The sequence below is a fragment of the Amphiprion ocellaris genome, chromosome 23 (genome assembly GCF_022539595.1).
Source record: "Amphiprion ocellaris isolate individual 3 ecotype Okinawa chromosome 23, ASM2253959v1, whole genome shotgun sequence".
NCBI classification, from domain to species: Eukaryota; Metazoa; Chordata; class Actinopteri; family Pomacentridae; genus Amphiprion; species Amphiprion ocellaris.
The window spans coordinates 23,686,865-23,713,273 of NC_072788.1; the positions used below are offsets into that span (position 1 = coordinate 23,686,865).

General features: G+C 39.5%; 2 protein-coding genes across 2 annotated transcripts; both read left to right on the top strand.

Annotated features, from left to right (window-relative positions):
• Positions 1-49: 49 nt before the first annotated feature.
• Positions 50-15,937, top strand: si:cabz01101003.1 (ubiquitin carboxyl-terminal hydrolase CYLD). The gene is made up of 17 exons (XM_023295068.3): positions 50-144; positions 385-611; positions 1,404-1,521; positions 1,778-1,935; positions 3,321-3,830; positions 4,549-4,654; positions 5,251-5,717; positions 6,516-6,681; positions 8,868-9,009; positions 9,755-9,877; positions 10,931-11,022; positions 11,146-11,209; positions 11,863-12,067; positions 12,158-12,266; positions 12,473-12,591; positions 14,433-14,640; positions 14,730-15,937. The coding sequence occupies exons 2-17, from the start codon at positions 441-443 to the stop codon at positions 14,912-14,914; spliced, it is 2,943 nt and encodes a 980-aa protein (XP_023150836.2). The 5' UTR covers positions 50-144; positions 385-440; the 3' UTR covers positions 14,915-15,937.
• Positions 15,938-17,075: 1,138 nt separating this feature from the next.
• emc4 (ER membrane protein complex subunit 4) lies at positions 17,076-24,970 on the top strand. The gene is made up of 6 exons (XM_023295073.3): positions 17,076-17,211; positions 17,916-18,064; positions 19,922-20,036; positions 20,776-20,929; positions 21,017-21,177; positions 24,316-24,970. Exons 2-6 carry the CDS (start codon positions 17,958-17,960, stop codon positions 24,349-24,351), a joined length of 573 nt encoding a protein of 190 aa, XP_023150841.1. The 5' UTR covers positions 17,076-17,211; positions 17,916-17,957; the 3' UTR covers positions 24,352-24,970.
• Positions 24,971-26,409: the final 1,439 nt, after the last annotated feature.

Below are 26,409 nucleotides of genomic sequence, written 5' to 3' on the forward strand. Positions count from 1 at the left end.
TCTGATTGGCTTAGGCGCCTCCTCCGCTCCTCGTTTCTCACTTGCTATTGGCCCCGCCGCTGTCAGTCAACCCGCTTCCGGCTTCACGGTTTGTTATTGAAGCGGAGCTCGTTAAAATGTTGACGGCCGAAGTTAATGAAGTTGGTGAGTTTCTTTTGGACAATTACGAGCTTTTACCTGTGTGGTTTCTTAGTCGATAATATGACAGAAAGGTCGCTTTTCTTCTTTATACGGTTCTTCACTAACGAACTCCAGTTTGAGCGTTAATGAAGAAAGTTTAAATTGCTAGCTGTCCTACCTGACGCTAACGTCACGTCACGTACACCGACGCTTTTTTCCCCTTCCTGTCGTCTCTGTAATGATTTATATTTCTTCAATTTCTAGAAAAATGAAGTCTTAAATTCAGCTGTAACGAAGCTACGCGTAAAGTTTCGTTTAAGATGTCAGGATCGTATGAGCAGAACAGGAAGCGGCGCCCCCCCAAAACCTTCTTGATCTCGACCGACCTGAAGCTCCAGGACCAGCTGGACGGAACCATTCGGCTGCAGCGGGGGTTTATGTGCCAGGAGCAAGATTTGGCCAAGACCAGAGGGGACTACCCCTGGGTCAAGGTATTATTTCTCGTTTGCATTTCACGATTTGCATAAAATTTAACACACGATCTTCTGTCTGATTTAGAGGAAGCAAAATTTTCCATTTAACACCAATAGAGTGTGTAAAAGTGTAAAAAAAAAAAAACAACTACCAAATCAGATGTTTAAATGCTGCATTATTTAGTTTATAGATTTAAGAATTATTCAGATTATTAGCTGTTCTGATAATACCATAATGTAGCTTTTATTGTCTCTCGCTGTGCAGTAATCAGAAAAAAACAACAAACAAGTGTTAAAAATACAGTTAAAATTGAGAAAATTATAATAATACTAGTTGTGCAATTATTTTTGGTCCCTTAAAAAGGTGGAGGACTCATCTAAAATGTGTTGTAATTCCTGCACCTTTCACCTGATTTGGATGTAAATACCCTCAAATTAAAGCTGAAAGTCTGCACTTAAAGCATATCTGCACTGTTTCATTTCAAATCCATTACGATGGAGCTGAAATGCTGAAAACTGTGTCCAAATATTTGTGGATGTTTCTGTGAATCAACATTAACTGACTCATTTAACATTGTAATGACCTGAAAGATAAAAGACTGCTTCATTCTGAACCCATAAAGAGGACGGAGAAGTCTTTCATGTTGCGTTCCTGTGGAATCTCCCTTAATTATACAGATTGTGTTTTTCTTGTGTGGTCCATTCCTTTGGCTTTGGCTGAGTCACCCTCTGCTGTTTATTTCCCATCATGGTCATCTCCTATCCTCTCCTCTGCTGTCTTCTCTCTGAACCTCATGGTTTTTCCTGCAGGTGTTAGACAATGGCCTCATGGTGAGAATAGAGAGGAAGCTCCTGCTTGAAGTCCCAACGGAGCTCAGTGGTCTGCTGGAGCCGGTGGCGGATCCAGACGCTCGTCTCAAACTTCTGAGTGAGGCGCTGCTAATTATTTAGTGCTGTTATAGATGGGAAATGATGAAGTTATTTATTAGTGAATATTCTATTCCTCAAAGCTAGTCTTCAGTACAGAAAATGTTAGAGGATTCAGATTTGTGAATTTGAAGCGAATAACAATGTGATGCTCAGCCAGATTGTTTACCAGAATCCTCCCTCTAATCAGCCATAATCAGTTACTTCCTGTCTCTGTCGCTGGTTGTATTTGTTTAGTTTATTCTTGTGTTTTTCAGACAATCCTGTGAAGCTGCAGCACCTTGCTTCTTTGCCCGTCGATACCCCGCTGTGGGTCCAAATGGGGCAGCCGGACGAGCTGGCGGAGGCAGAACTCAAGTACATCGGGCCGCTGACCAGAGGGAGCAGCGCTGTGTATTTTGGAGTCCAGCTCAAGGTCAAACTATTTGCTTTATCGGGGCATTAATCTGTAGGTTTACACGGTTTCCTGTTTATGCACGTGGTTGCTTCTTATAGTCATGAACCTGCAGAGAATTCTTACCAAAATCTGCAGCTCCGCTGGGTGTTACTGATTTTCAGCTTCTTCTTTTGCTTCCTTCTCACCATTCTGAGAGTTTTAGGCTTTCTATACTTGTATATAGAGGAAAAAAAGAGTGTTGGAAAATAAGAAGCCTTGATCGGGACATCCCCAAAACATATAACAAACACAAGCGTAGGACATGGGGTTTCATATCCTCTGCAGCAGTAAGAATGTTTGCTGGAGATAAAGGAAACCTTAGAGCTGAAGTATGAAGAAATTAAATGTATCCAGACTTTATGTGTGTGAGTTGACTCAGTCAGAGTTTTCAGGAATTATGAAGAGGGTTTTCAACTTTCTGTTCAATCTCTGTTCCCATAAAAGTGGGTGTTTAACACGTCGTCTGTTGGTTCTTCTGCACTAAATGAGCCGATGGTGTTCAGCTGCTTCAGTCAACAGGTTGTTTTAATGGAGAACAATGAGGAAAATAAAATATATAGCGGCAAAAAGCTGCTACTGCGGGAATGCTGGTAGAAAACTCTTAAACGTACGTTAATGTATTTATTTTACTGATCAATAATAAAACTGTTGAACTTGATCTAGCTCCCCAGCATCAGTTACCATGGAGATCCAGCTTCGCAGCATCAGTTACAATGGAGATCTAGCTCCACAGCATTAGTTTCCATGGAGATCTAGCTCCACAGCATTAGTTTCCATGGAGATCTAGCTCCACAGCATTAGTTTCCATGGAGATCCAGCTTCGCAGCATCAGTTACCATGGAGATCTAGCTCCACAGCATTAGTTTCCATGGAGATCTAGCTCCACAGCATTAGTTTCCATGGAGATCCAGCTTCGCAGCATCAGTTACCATGGAGATCTAGCTCCACAGCATTAGTTTCCATGGAGATCTAGCTCCACAGCATTAGTTTCCATGGAGATCTAGCTCCACAGCATTAGTTTCCATGGAGATCCAGCTTCGCAGCATCAGTTACCATGGAGATCTAGCTCCCCAGCATCAGTTACCATGGAGATCTAGCTCCACAGCGTCAGTTACCATGGAGATGTAGCTCCACAGCATCAGTTACCATGGAGATCCAGCTTCGCAGCATCAGTTACCATGGAGATCTAGCTCCACAGCGTCAGTTACCATGGAGATGTAGCTCCACAGCATCAGTTACCATGGAGATCTAGCTCCATAGCATCAGTTACCATGGAGATCTAGCAGGTTAAAGGCCTCCCTGACAGTGAAAACTCTGACTTTCCTCTTAACATCCCAGCTAACACGCTAACCTGTGTCCTCCAGGGTTCATCAGTGGGTAAAGGAGTGAGCAACGGTTCCTATAAAGGCCACCGACTCTTCACCTGCCCTGAAGCCTGCGCCCTCTTCCTCCCGATCAGCCACGTCCGGCTCCGCCACTGGTCCCGCAGCGGCAACTCGGACGCACACGAGCGAGGTCGAGACCGGGACCACCACCGCGGCGCCAACGGTCCCCCCAGCAACGGACACCACAGCAACAACGAGCGTCCGAATCATCATCATCATCAGCAACAGCAGCAGCACGGTCGGCACATCAGCTTCCAGCAGCATCGACCCGGCAGCCCTCCTCACGGCCTCGGCATCCTCCCGCGCACTGCAGAGTCGGCACCCGTCGCGGCTCACGGCCACGTCCGAGGCCCGGCGTCACCGCCGCCCTTCCACGCCGGCCAGCGGGTGTGTTTCCCCATGGAGGACACCGTCTACTCCGGGGAGGTGCTCTTCTGTGGCCCCCTGCCTGGCCGGTCCTCCTCGGGAATGTACGTCGGAGTCCTTCTGGTCAGTAGATCAAACTGAGGACATGAGAGTCTGGCTCAGCATTTTGAAGTATCTTAGCTCTAGGTGCAGAGTTTCAGCTTTAATTTGAGGGTTTTTCCACCCCAATCAGGTGACTGGTGGAGGGATGACAACACACTTTAGATGCCGTCCAAGACAACATCTAAAGTGTGTTGTTATTCCTCTACCGCTCACATGATTTGATTATTCGCTGTTGCCTTGATAATACGAGGATATTATTTCACATTTGCATTCACTGATTTTAATAAAATGTAACACATGATCTTCTATGGAGAAGAAGAGGAACCAGGACTTTCAATTGAACACCCAGTAGAGTCTGTAGAAGTGTAAAAAAATTACCAATTCGAAGCCGAATCAGCCTCTATTGGCCAAGTTTGAAAACAAACCAGGTGAATCATCTCTCTCATTATACAGTAATCAGAAAAAGATAATGACTAAGTATCAAAAATACAGTCAAAGTAATTTTAAAGCTACATTATTTAGTTTATAGATTTAACACTTTGTGAACTATCTAGGTTACTATCCCGCACTTAAAGCACATCTTGATTGTTTCATTTCAAATCCATTGTGGTGGAACCGAAATGCTAAAAATTGGGTCCAAATATTGATAGACCTGACTGTAAAACAACATTACACTGACTGAACATTAACTCCTTCTCTAGATGCAGCTTTGTGTTTGACCTTGTGTTGTAAATAACAGGACGCTCCTGTGGGTAACTGGGATGGTTATTACAAAGGAGAGAAGCTCTGCCACGTACCTTCTCTCACATTTGGACTCCTGCTGCCGGTGAACAAGGTTTCCTCAGGTAAGTCAGCTGTTGAACTGGTTCAGATATTAATTCCGGCTCTATCTGTCTTGTGTAGCTCCACATAGCTCTGTTAGGGACTTGTGTGTTTCTCTGATCACACCTTCAATCCATCTGATTCCTTCAGTCCTTCTTCCCCTTTTACCTTGTACTTATCAAATCATGAAGTCCAGCTCCTTTTGGTCTTATGTCCATTGTGGTGGTAATTCTGTATTTAAGGATCAGAACCTCCAGGAAGCAGTTTGTTTCCATCCAACACTGACTGGTTTGTTCCATCAATGGGATCCTTAGCATTCTACGCTAGCACCACATTTCAACAGATGCTAATTTCTATTTATTTACATTAGCTTCCATATATCACAACAGTAAATGATGAAGTTACTCTCGTCTTTGTTGTGTTTCTGACATCTTTCATTGTTTTCTTGAGTTCAGACGTTGTGTTTTTTTTGTGGGTTATCTCTGTCTAATATTCAATAAATATAAATGTTATAATTGTTAGTTTGGTGATCTGGAACATTTAAGTGTGAGAAATATGCAACAATAGAAGAAATACTTTTTCAACTACTACTAACTTTTTTCCATTTCTTTATCCTCAGAACCAAAATCCCACCGTCACAACCTTCCTCACCAACTTCCCAAGTCCATCCTGAAGCCGGCGATGCCCCCAGTCACTAAGTCAACCCCGATATCACCACCTGCCTCTGCTCCCAAAGTCGCCCTGATGCCTCCACCTAAGCAAGTCCTGAAGCCTCCTCCTTTACCTCCACCCAAACCCCCCCAGAAGCCCCTGCTGCCTCCCCCTCTGCCACCTCCCAAACCCCAAAGCCCGACATCGCCCACCACTGACGACCCGCCACAGCACACGAACGGCATCCACAGCCCTCCGTCACCGCTGAAGGGTCCTGAAGACGGTGAAGCTGCAGGGGAGGATGGAGAGGCGGGGCTGGGAGGCGACCTAGAGGTGGGGTCGATGGTTGAAGTCAACGACCCGCCACTGTTCGGGGTCATCCGCTGGATTGGACGGATCAGTGGCGTCTTAGAGCCAGTGGCAGGACTAGAGCTGGTAAATACAGGTTCAGTGTTTATTGATTAATCGTATTGAGTAATAAAGAGTTTTATTATAGTCGTAGTTTAAGGTACAGTCAATTGGCCCATCAGCTAAGGTGCAGCTGCTAAATGGGTCATCTTACCACCAAAATGGTACATTAGTTCCTGTCTTCGGTCTTTTATTTTGGAGACAAATTCAAGACTACTGACACCTAAGTTATCTCCATTTTTTGATGCTGTTAAACCCTCGACCTTCCTTAACCACTGAGTCAAATACAGGCAATGTATCACCTATAACCAGCTACAGGTTAAAGAAGAAATACAGGCTATTTTTGCAGCTTTTTCACTATTACTGTAAACATTTTAACTCTGTTTGTTAATTTATCTGACATTCCTAAAGAAAAACTGTTTTTTCTCCATAATTGACATGTGGTAAATTAAATTATGGCTTCTTTTGTCTACTTTTATGAATGCTCATAGTAGAAACGGTAGAAAAATTGCAGTTTCATATTGAGATTTGTAACACTTCGGCTCTGATTAATGTCTTAATTTAACCTAAAAATAAGCAAAGCACAGGTTTATGTTTTTGCCACGTTATTTTTTGTCAAAAATGGATTTCGTTGTGGATTTGATTGCCGATGAAGGCTCTCAACAGATGAGTCACATTTTCAGTATTGTTGAGCTGACAGTGTGGAGGAAATTGGTTAGAAGTCTACCTTGCTTTAATATTAAAGTTGAAAAAAGGATCAATGTATGTTGACATGCACAATCTAGTAGGTGTTTGAGTTTAAAATCTGTCCTGCTTTGGTTCCAGGACCAGGAGCTGTCTGCTGGAACAGATGGCAGCTACCTCGGGGAACGCCACTTCCGCTGCCCGGCCAACAAGGGACTGTTCGTCAAACTTCGCAACTGTAGGCGGGACTCCAGGTTCCCAGCTCCTGAGACGCCTGTCAATCAAGTGGAGCGATGCAACTCTATAGGTAAGAAAATACGATTACTATCTGGACGTGTAGGTATGCAAAGAGGTGTTCTGTGAATGTACGGCACTTCAAGCAAATGGGAAGGTGGAGCAAATTCTTGAACCTAATAGCCAGAAGAAACGGCATCCATCATCGCCAAAGAAGACAGGAAAGAAAATATCGACACCCTCTTAAAATAACGGCCGAAGTCATTTTTTCAGGTTTTTCAGGAAACACAAAAAAACTGAACCACACCCACCACACTGAATCTTGACCTAGGCCGTTACACTAAGGGGGTAGAATCGCATGATATGTTCAACTGAAGATGTAGGTGATTTTCCAGAGGTGGCCAGCATTATGAGGAGAGGATTTAGGCAAAAAAAATAACTTTTGTCAAAAAATGACTTGGTCCATTATTTTAGGAAGATGACGATATATCATATACTCAAGACACACATTAGGATAAGCTTTTATTAACTCCACAATTGGGAAATTTGCAGTGTTACAGCAGCAAAGATAGTACAAACATGTAACAAAAATAAAAAATACACAAAATATACCAAGATATACATCAGTTTTAATTAAAGCAATAATATGATTGCACAGATTCTTTCATGAATGGAAATATTGCACAGATTATTATCTGTTTTGCACAGATTTTATGTAAGTCGTAGTGGCATATAGTCTAGTATATAGCACAGGGTATTCTAAAAGTCCAGAATATTCATCCTTCACAGTAAGACAATTTATCGGTGAGCAGGAATGAAGGACCTGTGGTTAGAAGAATTTATTTAAGTTCAATTTCAGTTTTATTTATATAGCCCAAATTCACAACATATGTCATCTCACAGCGCTTACAGACCTTGCAAATCTTAAACACAGAGCAGAAAACCCAAAAATCCAGTTACCTTTGGATTCCCTATGAGCGACGGTGGGAAGGAACCAAAAAAAAACATTTAACAGGGACAAAAGAAAAACCTCAGGAAAGAACCAGGCTCAGGGTGAAAGTGGGGATGAGGGGGATGGAAGGATAGCAGACGGAGAACAAACAATACAAAGAGAACGATGCACAAGATGTTCTTGATTTGTATGATATTACGTTGATGAAAGAGTGCTGTCCTACAGACTTGCTTGCTTTGGTCAATCAGTCGACTCCTGACTACCTGCGTGAAACATTATGTTAGGCCCAGTTTTATTCTTTATTTATATGCTCCGGCTCCGTCAAATCATCATGCGTCACAATGTTTCTTTTCATTGCTACGTGGACGACACACAGATATACCTCCGGCTGAGACCTGCTGAAAGCCTAGCATCTGACTGTTGGATGGCACAAAACTTCTTAGGACTAAACAACTCCAAATCTGAAGTCATACTGTTCAACCCTTCAAATCCCCACAACAGCCTCACCGCCAACATCCACTAATGTAAAGCCAGAAGTCTAGGCATCCTATTTGATTCTGACCTCAGTTTCACCTCCCACATCAACAAAGTCATCCAATCCTGCTTCCTCCAGATAAGAACCACCAATCAAATCAATCCTCCCTCGGTCAGACCTTGAAAAAATCATCCATGCCCTCATTTTTTCCCATCTTGATATCTGCATCTCCCTTTTATCTGGCATTCCACAGAAATCCTTCTCCCGCCTCTAACTGGTCCAGAATGCAGCAGCTCGGCTTCTTACTGGTTTTAACAGACGACATCAGCTTCCCTCCACTGGCTCCATGTCCATTTTAGAACTGATTTTAAGATTTTACTGATCACTTTTAAAGCTTGCCAGGGTCTTGCCCCTGGCTATATTTTAGACATGCTAACCCCGTACATCCCTACAGCAGCCTTAGATCCTTGAGTGGGTCTTTCCTAGTTGTTCCAAAGTTGAGGCTTAAATCCAAGGGTGACTGGGCTTTCTCCATCAGGGCCCCTCTGCTTTGGAACAACCTGCCTGAGGAGATAAGGCTCACCCAATCAGTAAATTATTTTAAATTACTTCTTAAAACCCACTTTTATAGACTCTCCTTCCAATAAAGTACTCTTTTATTCCTCTTTTATCACTAAGCACTTTGAGAATGTTCCTCTGAATGGTGCTATACAAATAAAGTCATTATTATGTTATTATGTATCTACACACCTCATACAGTCAGAGTGTTCTTGCAGGTTTGAGCGTATCCGTACCCTTCAGTATGTAACCTCTTGTTCTGTGTGGCTGCCAGCCTTTGCAGAGTGGGGCAGTGAGCGGGTGGAGGAACACACTCCTCCAATGGACGGCGACGAGGCCAGAGAGCTCTACCAGGGCTGGAAGAGAGGCATCCAGGGTCACCTCAACTCCTGCTACCTGGACGCCACGCTGTTCAGGTAAAATCCAGGGAAATCCAGACTTACAGAGGAGATCGTCGCTGTAAATCTCTTGCAGTGTGTCCAATGTCCGGAAAAATAACGTGATTAATACACAACAGAAATGAAAACATTGAACATTGAGCTATATAATGTTAGTGAGCAGCTTCAAGTCAACACAGTTTGGTTTGATGGACCCCTATTGTTCATACACTGCCACAACTTTTGTGTATAAATTTTACACATTTACAAGGTAGGTGGATAACTTGACTTTCTCTGTTAATAGTGTGTCAGTTCAGGTAGCCAGGATTTCTACACAGATGTAGAAATGCACATAAACTTTAAATAATTTCTAGATCTTGATAAGTTGTTTTGATCATACAGTAAAATACTACATTGTTAAGTTCCAGATACACGGTGATCTGTAAGTTGCAATGTGTTAAATGACAAACTTAGGCAAAAATAGTTGAAATTGCACTTACTTTTCTTAAGAAATTCAGAATATTTTGTAAGTACAATTTGGAGTTGTGGTTATTTATAGATTATTATGCTGTGAATTTACTGGTCACTTGAGATCAAACTGGGCTGAATGTGGAACCTGAACTAAAATGAGTTTGACACCCCTGAACTAAAGGATCATCCGTTTGTCCATTTTTGAGTAATGTTGCAGACAGACAGACAGACAGACAGACAAACCAACGCTGATCGTCACAAAAAAATCTTGGTTCTTTTTTCATTTTTATTCCATGTCTGTGTGTCTGTCCAGTCTGTTCTCCTGCTGCAGTTCAGCAGACTGGGTGCTATTTTGGCCTTCAGACCCTGAAACCGACCAAAACGCTGCTCAAGCTCAGGACCTGCTGCGCTGTGAGATCGTAAACCCACTGCGAAGGTGAGTGTGCACGTCTTTTGGCTCTCTCTATATATATAATCAATCAATCAATCAATCAATCAGATTTCATTCATATAGCATTTTTCATACAAACAAAAATGCGACACAACGTGGTGTACAGTTAATAAAAATTAAAAAATGCAACAAAACAGTCCAAACAACCCCAAACCCTACAGTCAGGTTATCAGTAAAGGACTCTAAAACACAGGAAACACTGTCCTGTATAACGCATGCAATGAAGAAACACCAAATGATACAAAAAGAAATAAAATAAAGTAAAAATAACCAAGATAAATAACTACAATAAAAAAATCTAATATTAAAATTGAGATATAGATAGAAAATATATAAAAACAGGACAAGAAAAGAGTTTGAAATAGTAATAAACTGTGCATTAAATAGATTAAAATATGTAAATAGGTGAATAAAGAGGTAATAAATAGTTCTAAGAAGAGTAACAAACAAATGAAATCTATCAAATCAATCTGAAGTCTGGCTTAAAAGGTAGATTCTTGAGTTTCCTTTAAAAAATATCAACACTTTCTGCTGCCCGTCAGATCTTCTGCTGTAAAATGCTGCCTCGCCGTATGTTTTCATTTTGGATTTAGGTTTAATTACAAAGGCAACAACCATCAAGAACTCTATAAACTAATAAAGGGATCTTAAAATACATTCTGAAAGAGACAGTCAGCCAGTGCAGAGACTTGAAAATCGCTGTAATGTGATAATAATCTTTTTTAACAGTACGTTCCTATTGTAATTGCAGGTATTACAGGTGTAACACTATTTAATGATGATAGATAACGCTAAGATACCACTACTGCTATTGTGCTTAAATGTTATAAGTTTGGCTTTCCAGTTGTGGCAAAGAAAAAAATAACTCGACTGAATCGGTGGCAGGTTTTGGTCTTGACTATCAACTGAAACTTTAACCAAAGCTGTAAACTTGACCCAATCAGTCATAATCCCTGAAAAATGCTATGAATGTGCGCATCGGTGTTGGCCTGTTTTCAGTATGTTTCTGAAGTCTCTGTGTTCATGTGTGTTTGTCAGGTTTGGTTATGTGTGTGCCAGTAAGACCATGGCTCTGAGGCGACTGCTGGAAGCTGCAAACAGTGACACTGGCTTCACCAACCAGGAGAAAGGTACGAGTGTGAAAGTGTTGCTGCCTCTGCATTCTTATCTTTACCCCTCCATCAGCTTTCTGTAACACCAGACACTGTTGGTGAGACTGAAGAATGTTGTCACGCTGCTCATCTGTCCGACAGATCCCGAGGAGTTCCTCAACAAGCTTTTCCAGCTCCTCCGAGTCGAGCCGCTCCTCAAGATCAGGTAACGTCGCCACCCCTTTTTGTCTGCAGGCTCAAAGTAAGCAGGGCTGTGGTTTGACATAGTTTCTCATGGGGAATTATTTGTTGAGTTTCAGACACACACACACACACACACACACACACACACACACACACACAGGTTGTTCTTTGATATGAATGTTTGTTGCAGTGGTGGGAAGTTATCAGCACAGTCATTCTCCTGCATTTCCTGCATTCTTGTGTGAGGTAACAGTGGCACTTGCTGTTAGTTTGCATAACACATTACATTTAAACCATCATGGAAACATTTACCTTTTTGTATTTTGTAAGTTAGAGATAAATCTATCTAGCTTTTTACCTTCCAACATACCCACCTACCCACCCACCAACCTACTAACCTACCTACCTACCTATACCTACCTATCTACCTACTTGCCTACCTTCCAGCCTACCTGCCCCTACCTTCCAACCAACCTACCTACCTTCCAGCCAACCTACCTACCTGCAATCACTGCTTCATACAAGTCTGTTTTTTCAGTCTGGGTCACCTCTTTGACCCAGTAAGACCACAAAATACTAACCTAAATAACAAGATTAGTGGTAGATATGACATTGTGTTGCATTGAGCCAAAACAAAACTTGAACTTCCCTTCCCCTTCCTCTCATCTCCCTCAGGTCAACGACTCAGCAGCCTCAGGAGTGTCACCTCTACCAGCTCTTCCCACCTACCCTCCCCCCGTCTCCCTCCTCACCCTCACCCCTCTCCCCAGTCCACTCCCCTATCCCCCTCTCCTCGCCGTCGTCCAGTCGGATGAGGGTCGCCAGCGTCCAGGCCCTGCTGGAGTCCTCGTTCCTCCACGCCGGCCTCAAGTTTGTAGAGGTAAGAGTTCAACGCTGGCCACGTTTGAAAAATAAATAAATAAATGATAATATTCAGATCGCGTGTATTGATCATTGATCTCCACATCAGGCTCCATCCTGCCTCTTACTGCTCATGCCAAGGTTTGGAAAGGATTTCAAAATGTTTGATGCCATCTTACCCTCCCTCAGCCTGGACATCACAGACCTGCTGGACGATAGTAAGAACAGTTATTATATTTAGCTGAATCATTGTTTGTTTCTTCACTTTGTGTACATTAAGGTTTATTTTCAGTTCAATACAATTATGGTTTAGTTTTAATTATGTAGGTTCATGTCAGTTCTTGTTGTAGTATTACAGCCGTATGTTTTTCCATTTTGACTGACTGTGTCTTCATTTGTTCCCTGCTGTCTTCATCCTGTGTAGCTCTGAGACAGTGCAGTATCTGTCAGGCTGTCGCTGAGTTCGAGTGTCTGCAGTGTTACGAAGATCCAGACATCACCCCTGGACGTCTAAAACAGTACTGCCACACCTGCAACACACAGGTAGCCTTTCATTTACTAATGTTCAGCCAGACATGTAAGGAGCCTCCTCTTTCAAGTTAAAAAGACAAAGTAGTCTGCAGAAGTTGAGCTAATATTCCATCTGGATCTGTTGGTTTTCATGGCCACTATTTTACAGTTTTGCCTCTTTGTCACAGATCAGAAAATGTCCTGATAAACTCACTGTACTGCTCATCCAACAACAGATAGACACAGTTAGTGACGAGCGGTTGAACATAGTGGAGCATTTAGCTGCTGAAGAGTCCGATAGTTAGAAATATCCACCAGCAGACGTATTAGACAAATAACAGAGATATTCATCAAGTCAATGAATGCCACTGTTTATGTTACCAACTGCTAGGAACTGTAACCCACAAATATTTACCCCAGAAACTTTAGAAGATGATAATCTGTCAACGTTGAGTTTACAGCTCCTCTCGTAACACTCTACTTTTATTCTACTTATATTGCAAATGCCAGCAATTTGTTCACAATTTGTAAATACCAGCATTTTATGCTCCTTATTACTCTTTCTTCGACCAGCACGATTTGCAAAACAAATGCATGTGTGAGCTACTGTGAGCTACTGGAGACCTTTAATTTCCCCAATTGGATGAATGAAATACCTATCTCTATATTTACCGATTTTTATACCTATATCGATGTATCTGTATCTCTGTTATCAATATCTATCTATCTATCTGTCTGTCTGTCTGTCTGTCTGTCTGTCTGTCTGTCTGTCTGTCTGTCTGTCTGTCTGTCTGTCTGTCTGTCTGTCTGTCTGTCTGTCTGTCTGTCTGTCTGTCTGTCTGTCTGTCTATCTATCTATCTATGTGGTTGCATTGTGCAACAATAACAAGCTGCAAAGGTTCATTAAAAAAAAAGTTACACACAACAAACAATACTGGACATAAAACGACAAAAAAATCGAGTGCAAAATAACCAAAAGAGACTATACGACCATAAATAGACACAAAATGAACAAAGTTAAATTTAAAATGTCCACAAAGAGATATTGAAAACTGCTGTAAAATGATATAAAACAACCAATATCAGACATAAAACGACCAAAGTAAAATGCAAAATGATCAAGAGGCATAAAAGACCACAATGAGACACCAACAGGAAAACAAAAAACTGATCCAGAACAATCAATATTAGACATAAATGACAACAAAAGCATGTAAAATGACAAATAATATCTAGAAAATGACCAAAACAGCTGCACAATAAGACAGAAGATGGCAACAAAGAGCCACAAAATGACAAAAACTAGATGTGAAATGACCAAAAGATGAGCACAACAGGCAGAAAAACGACCACAAACAGACACGGAACAACCAAAAGAGGGGAAGAAAGGCAGCAGATCCATGAAATTTCTAAAATTTGATGCAAAACAATCAAAATATGCACAAAGACACCAAATTCAAATACAAGACGCCTACAGTGGGACAAAAGCGAACTGAAAGATGCACAAAATGGTCATAAAATGAGATGTAATGAACGGAATTTGATGGAAAACGAGCAAAATGACAAAACCTAGATGCAAAAGAACCTAAAGAGACACAATATGACCAAATGGAAGATTAAAAAAACAACCAAGAGATTCCCAATATTATTTATTTGGGATAAAATTAAACCTCTGATGCTGCAAACACAGCTTCATTTATTGTGTATGATTACCAGGCAGTATAGACAGATCCAGCATGAGGATTAGTTATTTGTTGTTGCCCATATGTGGCTGAACAACAGTGATTGTGAGTTTAAATGAATAAAGGATGTGATGCCCTCCGGTGCTCTGTTTTTACACTCCGACGCTGTGCATGTTTCCCATCAACGACCAGGTCCACAGTCACAGGAAGAGGGCGTCCCACAGCCCGGTGAACATCGGTGTCCCAGGAGGTCCGTGGTCGGGTCCTCTGCACTGCACCCGGCAGAGGATGTCTCTGTTTGCTGTGACCTGCATAGAAACCAGCCATTATGTGAGCTTCATCAAGCACGGACCCCTCCCCACAGACTGGCTGTTTTTTGACAGTATGGCAGACAGAGAAGGTAAAAAAAACAACAAAAAAAAAGTCATTCAACTTCTGGATTCAAGTATTTCAGCAAACACAAGCACTGTTCCTCTGTGTGTCCTGCAGGTGGGGAGAATGGCTTCAACGTTCCCCGGGTTAAAGCTTGTCCGGAGGTGGGCCGCTACCTCAGCCTGTCGGAGGAGGAGCTCAGCAGGGTCGACTCGGCCTCCTTGAGAGAATCCGTCCGCCGCCTGCTCTGCGACTCCTACATGTGTCTGTACCACAGTCCTGAGCTCAGCCTCTACAAGTGATCCTTCAAACTGGAAACCAGTGAGGACGTCCCAGGGGTGGATGACGAAGCTGTCTCAATAACACCTAAATCCCCAGTCAGAGATGTCACAGCGGTGGTTCTTTTCCAGCAGACTCGGGGCTAATCATGAGCTACGAGGAAGATGAAAACATTCCTACAAATACTGTTCATGATCCAAGTTAGTATATTTATTTTACCGCTCAGTGACTCTTAGATCTAACATGACAGCTACAGTTTATTTAAACACATCTGTCAAGACGTACATTTAGGTCTGGCGCTATCCCATAATGAAGGATATGTTGGAGTTAGATACGGTGTTTGACATTAAAAATCTGTAGCAGTTAGAGGCTCTTAAACAGACTCATCCCGGCAGCTTTCATCTCATTACAAAGTTTCTTGATGTTTTCTTGTGAACAGAAGCACCTTTTCCGTACGTAACAATGCCTTTTGTGGCTAAATGTAGCATTTAGCAATATTGTGAGCCTCCTTATCACTGTGACCAACATCTGTTTATCACTTGTTTCCAGCTTAATGTAAAATACTCTTAAAGCCGGTTAACACGATTATTCAGCTTCCTGCTCCTGTTCACACTTGGTTTGTGATTCTCAGACCTACGCATCCACCAGTACAGCAGCTGTTGCACTTTTTCCACAAAGCAGGACAAGATGAAAAGTCTTTATCTGGACGTTCCATATTTCGATCACAACCTGAGAATGAGCTGCTGTCGCTTCAGATGTAAAACAAACATGACAATCAGCTGAATTACCAGAGCAGCAATATTTACACACCTTAAATGTGCCTTATGAACAAATACCCCTCAGTTTACTGTGCCTTGATAACGCTCTCACACTGTACAGCTCAGTTTGCACTGCTGGATGTAGCCGTCAGTACGTCTGTATATAATAGATCGCATTAAACTGACAGTAAAGACTGCACACAGATGTTTGAACTTTACCAGCTGACAGGTTGTTTAATGTAACAACCAACAAGGAAAATGTCCCAGATAATAAATGCTTTCATACTAGTTTTCTTGTATTTGTGTCATTTATTATTGAAATGTATCCACAAATGTGTTGAAATCATTCAGCTGTTATACATGGATTACTCTTAATTATATAGTATGTGTGATATAAATAATACTACTAGAAATATTTGCAGAAAAACTGAATGTAAAAGGGAAAATACAGGGGACTCTCAATGATACAGTAATACTACATACTATAATAAGTATAATAATAATAGTAATAATACTACATACAAAAAAATAGAAGTATTGCCTCTTTGCCGGACCTACAACAGTTTAAGGGATAATTAGTACTCATTTTAAACTTTTTCAAAACATGATTTAGATTTTTTTTTTTCATTTTATTATTCAGAAAATTTTATCTGGTATCACATATAGAATGTCTCGTGTTTAATATTTATTTATATATTAAAAATCCTACTAAATTAATAAATATGGATTTGAACTGAATTTTGGCAAATAAATTAGACATTTATTTAACAAAGAGTATTTTATAGTTATAATTTATTTCAGGGGATCTTCATTTCATTATGCCGTATATATTTTGTGACAAGTTATTTTTATTTCATGATTTCACCACTGATTTATTTCAAATGTCACATTTATTAATTTCGTTGGAATTATTTATTTATTTAATAATGTTGTTTAAATTACTCTTCATTGTAACCTCAATTTGATGTGATTTGATTTGATTTTCTTTCATTTTATGTCATAAAATTTTAATTCTATTTTATTTCATTTCATCTAATTTCATTGTGTTTCATTTGATCTCACACAATCTCATTTATTTATATTTATTTATTTTACTTAATTCCATTCTCAATAGTTTAATTTATTTCATTCTATTTTATTTAATACAGTTTAATTTCATACAGTTTTATTGTATTTCATAACATTTTATTTAATTCCATTTTATTTTATTTTATTTTACTTAATTTCATTTTATTTTATTTCAATTTTGTTTAATTTTATTTCATGTCATTTCTTTTAATTTCATTTAATTTCATTTGATTTAATTCCGTTTTATTTAATTTATTTCATTGTATTTTATTTCGTTTCATTTATTTTATTTTTATTTTTATTTTATTTTTTTGAAGAAATCGGGACATGACGCATATACATGGCGACAGCGTAATACGTCATCACGGCGTGCCCCGGAAGCATCGAGCGACGAGGAGTCGAGTTTTTCGTCGCCCTCAAGCTAATTTTCTCTCTTTTTCTCAAAAGATATCGACAAAATACATCTTCAGCAGCGTTGTGAATGTTTCTATAAGGTAACATAAACTTTAATATGACGATGTTTTGGGCTTTTTATGTTAAACGTTGTGTTTGAGCTGATTAGCAGCGTCCTGCTTTACATCGAGTTGTCTTTTTTTTTTAATTTACAAGTTTTATGTTTAAATTGTCGAAATTCTAGTTGTTACTCATTGATAATAGTCTGACTGTGATCAATAATCTCTGTGTTGCTGGTTGTTTTTGTCTTTAACCAAATTGTGTCACATAAACCGTTAGCTGTCAGCTATAAGGCTGAAGACATTTTATTTAATTAAAAAACTACAAATGTTTACAGCTGGAAAACACAAGTCTGATATTTTTATATTCAGACAAACTAAACAGATGAAGCGATTGTTATAGTTTATACCGGTCCAGCACGCATGAGCAAAACAAGGCAAATATTTTCCACATTAATGCCCAGAAGATGATTTTATTTATCATCACAGCAATGAAAAATGCAGACAAAATAACTGTCAGTTCTCACAGTGACACATTACATAAAACAAAGAAGTCAGACATGATTCTATCTAAATGACACCTTGGGCACAGTGAAAATAGGAACTTGTTCAGAAACTAATTCCATCCTTTATGCTGTATCTGCATCTGAAAATCTACTATGAAGTGATTAATAGCTTTTATTACGTTCTCGTGTTTTGAGCCGGCGCTATTAAAAACTTTTTTTTTTTTTTTCTTCTCTCTACAGGTTCTTTTCTATTTCTGAGGTCCAGCAGTACAGTTGGTTGCCATGGCGTCTCCAGGGGGACAGGGAGGAGGAGGTGCTCTGTCGACGAGAGGAGGCGGCGGGGCCCGGAGGATGAAGTGGGCCCTGGAGCTCAGTCTGGGCAACACCAGGTAAACACACCTGGACAATAAAAACATCGGGATTTTAACCTCTAAAACGTCTCTGTGTGTCCAAGCTGAGCGTTAATAAGCTCCTTCCTGCGGTAAAATGACTTAAATGTGACTCCTCTAGCACATAAACCTTGATTTTAACTGGAGAGGGTCTAAAACTGATCGATACGACGTGTGTTTCTCCTCAGTGACACAATTTACCAACAAGGAAGTCCATAGAGAATGTGTGATGCCTCGTGGTCTAACTGGAGCATCATCAGCTAGAACACAATAGAAGATTTTTATTATCAGTTTCTCGATATTTCCAGGACATACAGAGGAACAGAAGAGACGTCTCTCTCTCGCATTTGTTCTTAAAAAAGGATCAAATACAGTTTACAGGCAAAATTTGTGAAATATTGCACTTTTTTTTTTTTTCAGAAAATATGTTTGATCATGGAAAAACTTTTGGTCGGACAAAGTTATTTATTGTCGCTCCGATGCGTTTCCTATGATCATTCACTAAAGAATGGTGCATGTTGTACAAAGTCTACCAGGGTGTGTAAACTTGACAGCGCAACTGTAAATGAAATAAAGTTAAATAAAATGTATTAAAATCAACCTATCTACACTGATGGTAGTGCAACACTGTGAGAGTTTATTGAGGTTATCTGTCAGTCTCCACCCCCATCTGTTTAAGGCGGAAAGGAAAAGAAACTTTGAGCAGGAAACATAATTTTAAATTTAATTTTGCCTGATTTGCACGCTACCAGTCAAAAGTTTGGACACACCTTCTCATTCAGTGGTTTTATTTAATTCTTTTCTACCTTTTAGATTAATACTGAAGACATCAGAACTATAAAAGAATACATATGGAATTATGTTGTAAACAAAAAAACTGTTCATCTTCCATGTTAATCTACAATGTAGAAAATAATACAAATAAATAAAAAGCGTTGAATGAGAAGGTGTGTCCAAACTTTAGACTGGTAGTTTAGATAAAGGTCACCCTGTGGTTTTCTGATGGAAATACAAGCACTCAGATAATACGTTTTCTTCTTATACTGTAAATTTTGAGGTCTTAGTCTCAGTATCCATAACAATTCATACTTTTAATGCACTTTTTGAACCTGGGTTTTTAATTATATATTATCACTATTATTTATGTATCTTTTTAGGATTGCTCTTAACCATTTGTAGTGTCTTTAGCTCTTAGTTTTTACTTAAATTGTGTTTTAGTATTATGTTTTCAGTTCTTTGCTGCTTTGCCAAATGTGTGGTTGCAACTGGACACTTAAACTACCGTTCAAAAGTTCGAGGTCACTTAGAAATGTCCTTATTTTTGAAAGAAAAGCAGTTCTTTTTTTCTATGAAGATAACATTAAATGAATGATAAATCCAGTGTAGACATTGTTCATGTGGTAAATGACTATTGTAGCTGGAAACAGCTGATTTTTAATGGAATATCTCCATAGAGATACAGAGGAACATTTCCAGCAACCATCACTCCTGTGTTCTAATGCTACATTGTGTTAGCTAATGGTGTTAAAAGGCTAATTGATGATTAGAAAACTCTTGTGCAATTATGTTAGCACATGGATAAAAGTGGGAGTTTTACTGGAAAACATGGAATTGTCTGGATGACCCCAAATTTTTGAACAGTAGTGTAGAATTTTCCATGGGATTAATAACGTATCTATCTATCTATCTATCTATCTATCTATCTATCTATCTATCTATCTATCTATCTATCAGCTTCCTGTATGTGCAGACAGACACTTACGTTTCTTGTCCTGCTTTAACATAACTTAATTAAAAGACGTCGCTCATTAAAGCAATCAGTCATCGATAAAAACTTCTTTTCCTTCTGTGCTGCAGGAGTCGTGGCGACCGTCAGGGCGGTCAGGGAGACGTCGTTTACCCCATCGGCTACTCTGAGAAACCCGTCCCCGACACCAGCATCCAGGAAACCGACAAGAACCTGGTGGAGAAGGTGACGACTGTTTCACTGTTTCAGATACGATTCTTTTTAAATAGGCTTCCAGCAGCAGTCAGGGTTGTATTTTTTCCATTTTGTTTTGTAATTGTTGTATTGGTGGTTGGTCCACTCCTGGGAAGGTTCTCCACTGTTCCATGTTTCTCCATTTGTGGATAATGTCTCTCACTGTGGTTCTCTGGAGTCCCAGAGCCTCAGCAATGGCTTTGGAACCCTCCAGACTGATGAATGTCAATGACTTTGTTCCTCATCTGTTCTTGAATCTCTTTAGATTGTGGCATCATGTGCTGCTTTTTCAGAGCCTTTAGCTACTTCACAATGAAGACAGGTTCTATTTAGTGATGTTTAGGTTCAACAAGCCTGGCAGTAATCATATGTGAGTGTGGATGGAGAAACTGAACCCAACTGATGAATGAATTTGGTCATTTGGTAGATTGTAGCTAAGGGGGCAATTACTTTTTCACATAGGGCAAGATGGACTGGACAATAAATGAATCCATCGTATTTAGTGTTTTCTTGGGTTATCTCTGTGTCATAATGAAATCAGTTTGATGATCTAGAACATTTAATTTTGACAAATATGTAAAAATAGAAGATTTCTTTTGGGGAACATTAGAGATCTTCAATGAGGACATTTCTTGTGTTTATAATTCCTTAAAGATTAATCCATGCTGAATGTAGATAAAATAAGAATCTTGGAATGAACCTGAGTCTCCTTGGTCGTCCTGTTGAACAGCGCTGCTGGGATGTGGCCCTGGGGCCCCTGAAGCAGATCCCCATGAACCTGTTCATCATGTACATGTCGGGCAACACCATCTCCATCTTCCCCATCATGATGGTCTGCATGATGGCCTGGAGGCCCATCCAGGCTCTTATGTCCATGTCTGCCAGTGAGTATCCAGCTTGTTTCTGTGGTTGTAGAGTCCGTTTTAAGTCTCCTGCTGTTCCATTCACGTCTTTGTTCTGTTGTTTCTCAGCCTTCAAGCTGTTGGAGAGCTCCAGTCAGCAGTGGCTGCAGGGACTGGTCTACCTGGTGGGGAACCTCCTGGGCTCAGCGTTGGCCATCTATAAATGTCAGTCAATGGGGCTGCTCCCGACACACTCGTCTGATTGGCTGGCTTTCATAGACCCGCCCCAGGTACAGTAGACTTTTCTAAACTCCGTGAAAGTTAACGTAGAAATGTTGAACTCTGGCTCCCAGGTGAAGAGATTTAATCATGATGCCAAGTTTACATGAAACAAGCTGATCCGTGTTTCATGCAAAAAGTCTGACACTACACTGGAAAAAATGCTCCTCTCAAAACAAGAAAAAGAAAACGTATTTCAAGGAACTTTTACCTTGAAATAAGTGAAAAAATCTGCCAATAGAACAAGTGAAAAATGTCTTGGTAAGATTTCTCTAAATAAGGTATTATATTTAGAATATTGAGATCTTAAAATTATCTGAGGAAACTTACTTTAAACTATATTTTACCAGAAATGTCAAGTGTAGGTGTCTTAAAATAAGCCAGACATGCTAAAAAATAGTAATTTTTCACTAAAAAATGTTTTGCTTTCATGTAACCTCCTAATTTGAGATATATTAAACTTTTTTCAGTTGTATTCTAGTGTATCTCTAGATTTAAGACCATCTTGTACTTGAAATAAGTTTACAAAGATTAAGCATTTAGAGATATAATGTCTTCTCACAGTTAGCTAGAAATCCTGATATTTAGTCGTGTTTTGACAGCATTTGTTGTGTTTTAGGGGAAGCCAGCTATGCCCAAAGCAGCTGTTTATAACTCAAAAGTAGACGTTTGCTTTTTAAACATTCATGCTGAGTACTAAATTTAAGATGTATTTTACTTATTTTAGGTTGTATAACAGTGACATGACTCTAGATTTAAGAACACCTTGTCCTTGAAACAAAATTAAAAAGTGTGATTTAAGCATTTTAAGATTCATCTGCATACAGTTGGTTGAAAATACATTAGTTGTAAATATGACCATGGTTCTTCCTCCCTCATTTATAAATAACTTTACACCATGTAAACAAGTCTAGTATTGAAATTAACAGTTTATTTTTGAATTTGCAGCAACACATTAGCAAACTTGACAATATGAAATTATTGGTGATTTTCCAATAAAACGCATCGACTTGAATCAAGTGAAGTTTATTTCTTAAATCCAGATTGTGTAGCTTCTACAAATAACAGCTCAGCTTGAAAAATGTATGAAAAGTAAAATAAGCCTTTTTTTCTTGTAAAATACAAAACAAAATAATTTCAAGATTGTTTGACTTAACAAGATATTTAAGATGCATTGTCTTAAAACAAGTCCCTCCATTCTGCTGAAATGTCTCTTGTGAAGTGAATTTATCTTAAATCAAGTGGGATGATACATTTTGACTAAAAATAAGACAAACAGACTTGGTAAGATTATGAGTTTTTGTAGTGTAAAGGCTGGGTTCTGCTTTGCACCCGAACGAGCTGCGTGGAAATGAGACACTTGGAAATGCACTGGAGAGACCATGTGTGGTTTTATACTCCTCCCAACCTGCAGGGGGCAGTGTATCACAAACACACGTCTACCTGGTCTACTCTGGTACTAAACTGGAGTAGAAGAAGTTTGCCATCGTTTACACCACTTACGACATGGCATTTTACCGATTAGTTGTACTTCAGCAGTTAGTTTTATTTTCATAACATGAATTGTTCATAACTTGGTTACCATGGTGATCTCTGTGCGATGAATTGTTTAAGTGCTTGTATTTCTGAACTTTTGCTGCTAGGAGCTCCTGTTCTTCTGCCAGTTTTCAGTGTGTCTCCGTCTGTGTAGTTAGAAAAGTTTGGAGGTGTGTGACTTGAGAAGGGTCATGTGAGGGGGCGTGGCTGCTAAAATCATGTGATTCGTCTGCACAGAGCCGCCCATAACACAAGCTTTAGTTTTCATCATTATTTATCTCAGTGTTTTGGTTACTTTTCACTGTTTCACCCTCGACCACTTCCATTTTTTGACCGTAATCCTTCCTCTGAACTTTCATTTTTTCTGGAACTTCAGAAACTTTCACCACTGAAACCAGATTTAAACTCCACCTTACTGCAAAATACAGACGTAGACTGAGTGAGTTGTTTTAACTCATTTGGCGAGGCCCTAAAAGTAACAGATTTTTATTTGTCAAAATTCCACATTTCACACTTTTATTTATTACTAAAAAATAACATTAGTTGATTTTTTTTCACAGAATCCCATCTGTGTGCATTTTAATTACTCATTAAAGAATCAAGTTTTTCACGTTTTTTGAGTTTTTGACAAGTCTGTAGTCTCCTAAATCTTCATGAGGGGTCTTTAACCTGCTGTAGTACTCTGTTTCGCTCAGTAGAGGGCAGGATAGGCTCATTTTATCACTTTATGTTTTGAACTGGGATTCAGAAGACCATGGAAGAAGCACTATAATGGTGTTTTTTTTTTTAAATGTCTGTACATGTTAAAGAAATAGACACAGTCTAAATTTGTTAGATCTAAAACAACAGCATTTGTTTCACCGTTCTTCAAAATAAACAGCAGAGTTCAGTTTACATGGTGAACAAAATCCAGGTTTCCCCCAAGAAATCATTTTGAAGAAGTGGATCCTTCCAGATGTTGATGCGTTTCACCTCAGAATCAGTTTAGCAGAAACTATATTGTGTTTCTTCTGTATACAGTACATCTGGTTTATTATTTAATTGTATGTAGTTGTTTTAGTTCCCATAATATCAGTGAAAGTTGTTTATCAGGAAAAGGCACCAACCATTTAAAATATCCTTACAGGAGACTGAAATTCATGTTTTTGCTGCTTTAGGCAGCTGAATTTAAAATCAAAAACTATGAAAACAATGAAGACAGGTTCTATTTAGTGATGTTTAGGTTCAACAAGCCTGGCAGTAATCATATGTGAGTGTGGATGGAGAAACTGAACCCAAATGATGAATGAATTTGGTAGATTGCTAGCTAAGGGGGCAATTACTTTTTCACATAAGGCAAGATGGACAATAAATGAATCCATCGTTCTAAAAACTGCATTGTGTGTTTTCTTGGGTTATCTCTGTCTTACATTAAAATTAGTTTGATCTGGAACATTTAAGTGATAAATATGCCAAAATAGAAGATTTTTGTCAGGGGGCAAATACTTTTTCCACAGCTCTGTATGTGGCAGACGTCTGTGTATTTCCTCTCCATCAGCTTGATGTAAACATGAACGTTCTTGTTGATGTTTCAGAAGAGCTCACACTGACTTTATCCCCGTCTTTCTCAACAGAGGATGGAGATCATGGGTGGAGGGATGGTGTTGTGAAGAGGACTCACCCAGGATCACATCTTTACTGTACGTTCTCCACACCACCAGGCTGAGGTCCAAGTCAATTCTGTCTACTTCCTGTCCACAGCAGAGTCGATCGCGACAGTTAAAACAGGCAAGATGTTCCTTAAATCAGCAGCTCAGCTTAAAGACAGGATTTTATCCACCACACACTTAAACGTTACTTCAGCTCTGCTCTGCTTCATGTGTTTGCTCCGACCTTTTCTTATTCTCCTCGTAAAGATTTCAAAGCCAGCAGGTCATCATGTTGACTACTATTAAACTACTGTTTCCAGATGAAATGTAGGAGATTATTTATACAGAGTACAGTTAATTTTGGAGGGCAAACATCACTTATTAACAGAATTTTATCTAGAACTCCGAAAAAGTGAGTCTGTAAAGTCATTTCTGTTGGAGTAGAATAGCGTTTTCTTCCATTTCTTGCTTTGTTTTTTTTCCAGTTTGTGGTGAAACGCTTTGTTTTGTCAACATGATCTTTCAGCATGCTAGCCAGCAGCATTTGCTAACCAGTTTTAATTTATAGGTCTGTTTAATTTATACTGATTCGCCCTATGAAAAATGTTCTACGAAATAAATCCTTATTGGTTGAATTAAAGTGTTTTCGACTGTCATTACAGGAAAAAGGAGTTGTCACTGTGGGAGTTTTTGATTCCTGAATATTTCTTTGTAAAGAGGTTTGTTTTTATTATTATGTCCTGTGAGAAGTCATACCTCCACCTTCGTGCTTCACTGTCAGGACTATGCGTTCACTGTGGTGGTCCTGGTCAAGTTCACACCAACCATGCTGGACTCCATCTATCATGAACAAACAATCTTGTGTGTTTCATGGATAATCTCACACTCTGAAGTTGATTCTCATGCATTCGACTAATCCAGCACTGATCTGTTGACTCTTGGAGAGCTGATCAGACAAACATGTTGAAATCTAAAAAACAAACACAAACTTATTTATTCAACAGATTTCAGTCACGACCAGTTTGATATCTGACGATAACACGATCAAACAATTGGACAAAGTTTGAACAACTGGACAGTAATTGGGTGTTTTGAGTTGATCTGTTTAATGGAAATGTTAGATCTGCAGGTGTTTGGTGTCATCAGACCATTTCTGCAACAAAAATACATCGATATGGAACAATATCCACTAATTTAATGCACTTTTTAAAAAAATTTCATACCCTAATTTCAGTACAAGTGTGACGTAAAGTTACTCCACAGAGGAGGTTTGTTGTTTATCAGCGGCAACACCCTGGAAAGAGAACAATGCCAGTCAGGTAGGGCAGAGGCCAAACCTGAGAGGCGAATAGCACAAAGTTTGTACAGCCTTAGTCACACATGAATAAATGTAAAAAGGTGAGATTCTAACGCGAGGCGTGAGCGTCTAAACAAGAACTATGAAGTGAAAATAATTCCACACAGTGTATTTACAGAAGATGAGATCTGAGGATAGTTTTACCACCACATCATACAACCATCATTTGCACATCTTTTGATGCTACTACTGGCTCTAAGTGTTTAGAAAGACAAATATAAAAGATGCAATATGACAATTTACATTAACTGCATTATCTCCAGGCTGAACAGCTGCTATTTGCTCTTCTGTAAAAATGAAACAGTTAAGATTTACTGTGTTGAAAATTCAAGCCCCACAATATAAAAACTTTGCTTGTCCACCTTTATTTCTGATGACAGACTCAATCCTCATCAGCGTGGACGATACCAAATAGCAGCGTTGCACAACTTTCTAAAGTTTCCAGCTGCTTTGGCTGAAGGGGTTGTGTTGCCCTGCAGTTCTGTTTAACCCTCGCGTCGTCCTGCAGGTCAAATGTGGGGGAAAAAAAAATAAATTCACAGTGAAACTTCTGATGTCCACATTTTCAACATTTTTGGGAAATCTCTGAACATTTTTTGGCGGAAAAAAAATGTTAAAAATGCTTCTTAAGAAGAACCTGAAGAATATTCACATAAAAATCAACTAAAATCCAGCAATTTCACTGGATTTTATTTTCAATATAGTCTTTGCAAAGTGTTTAT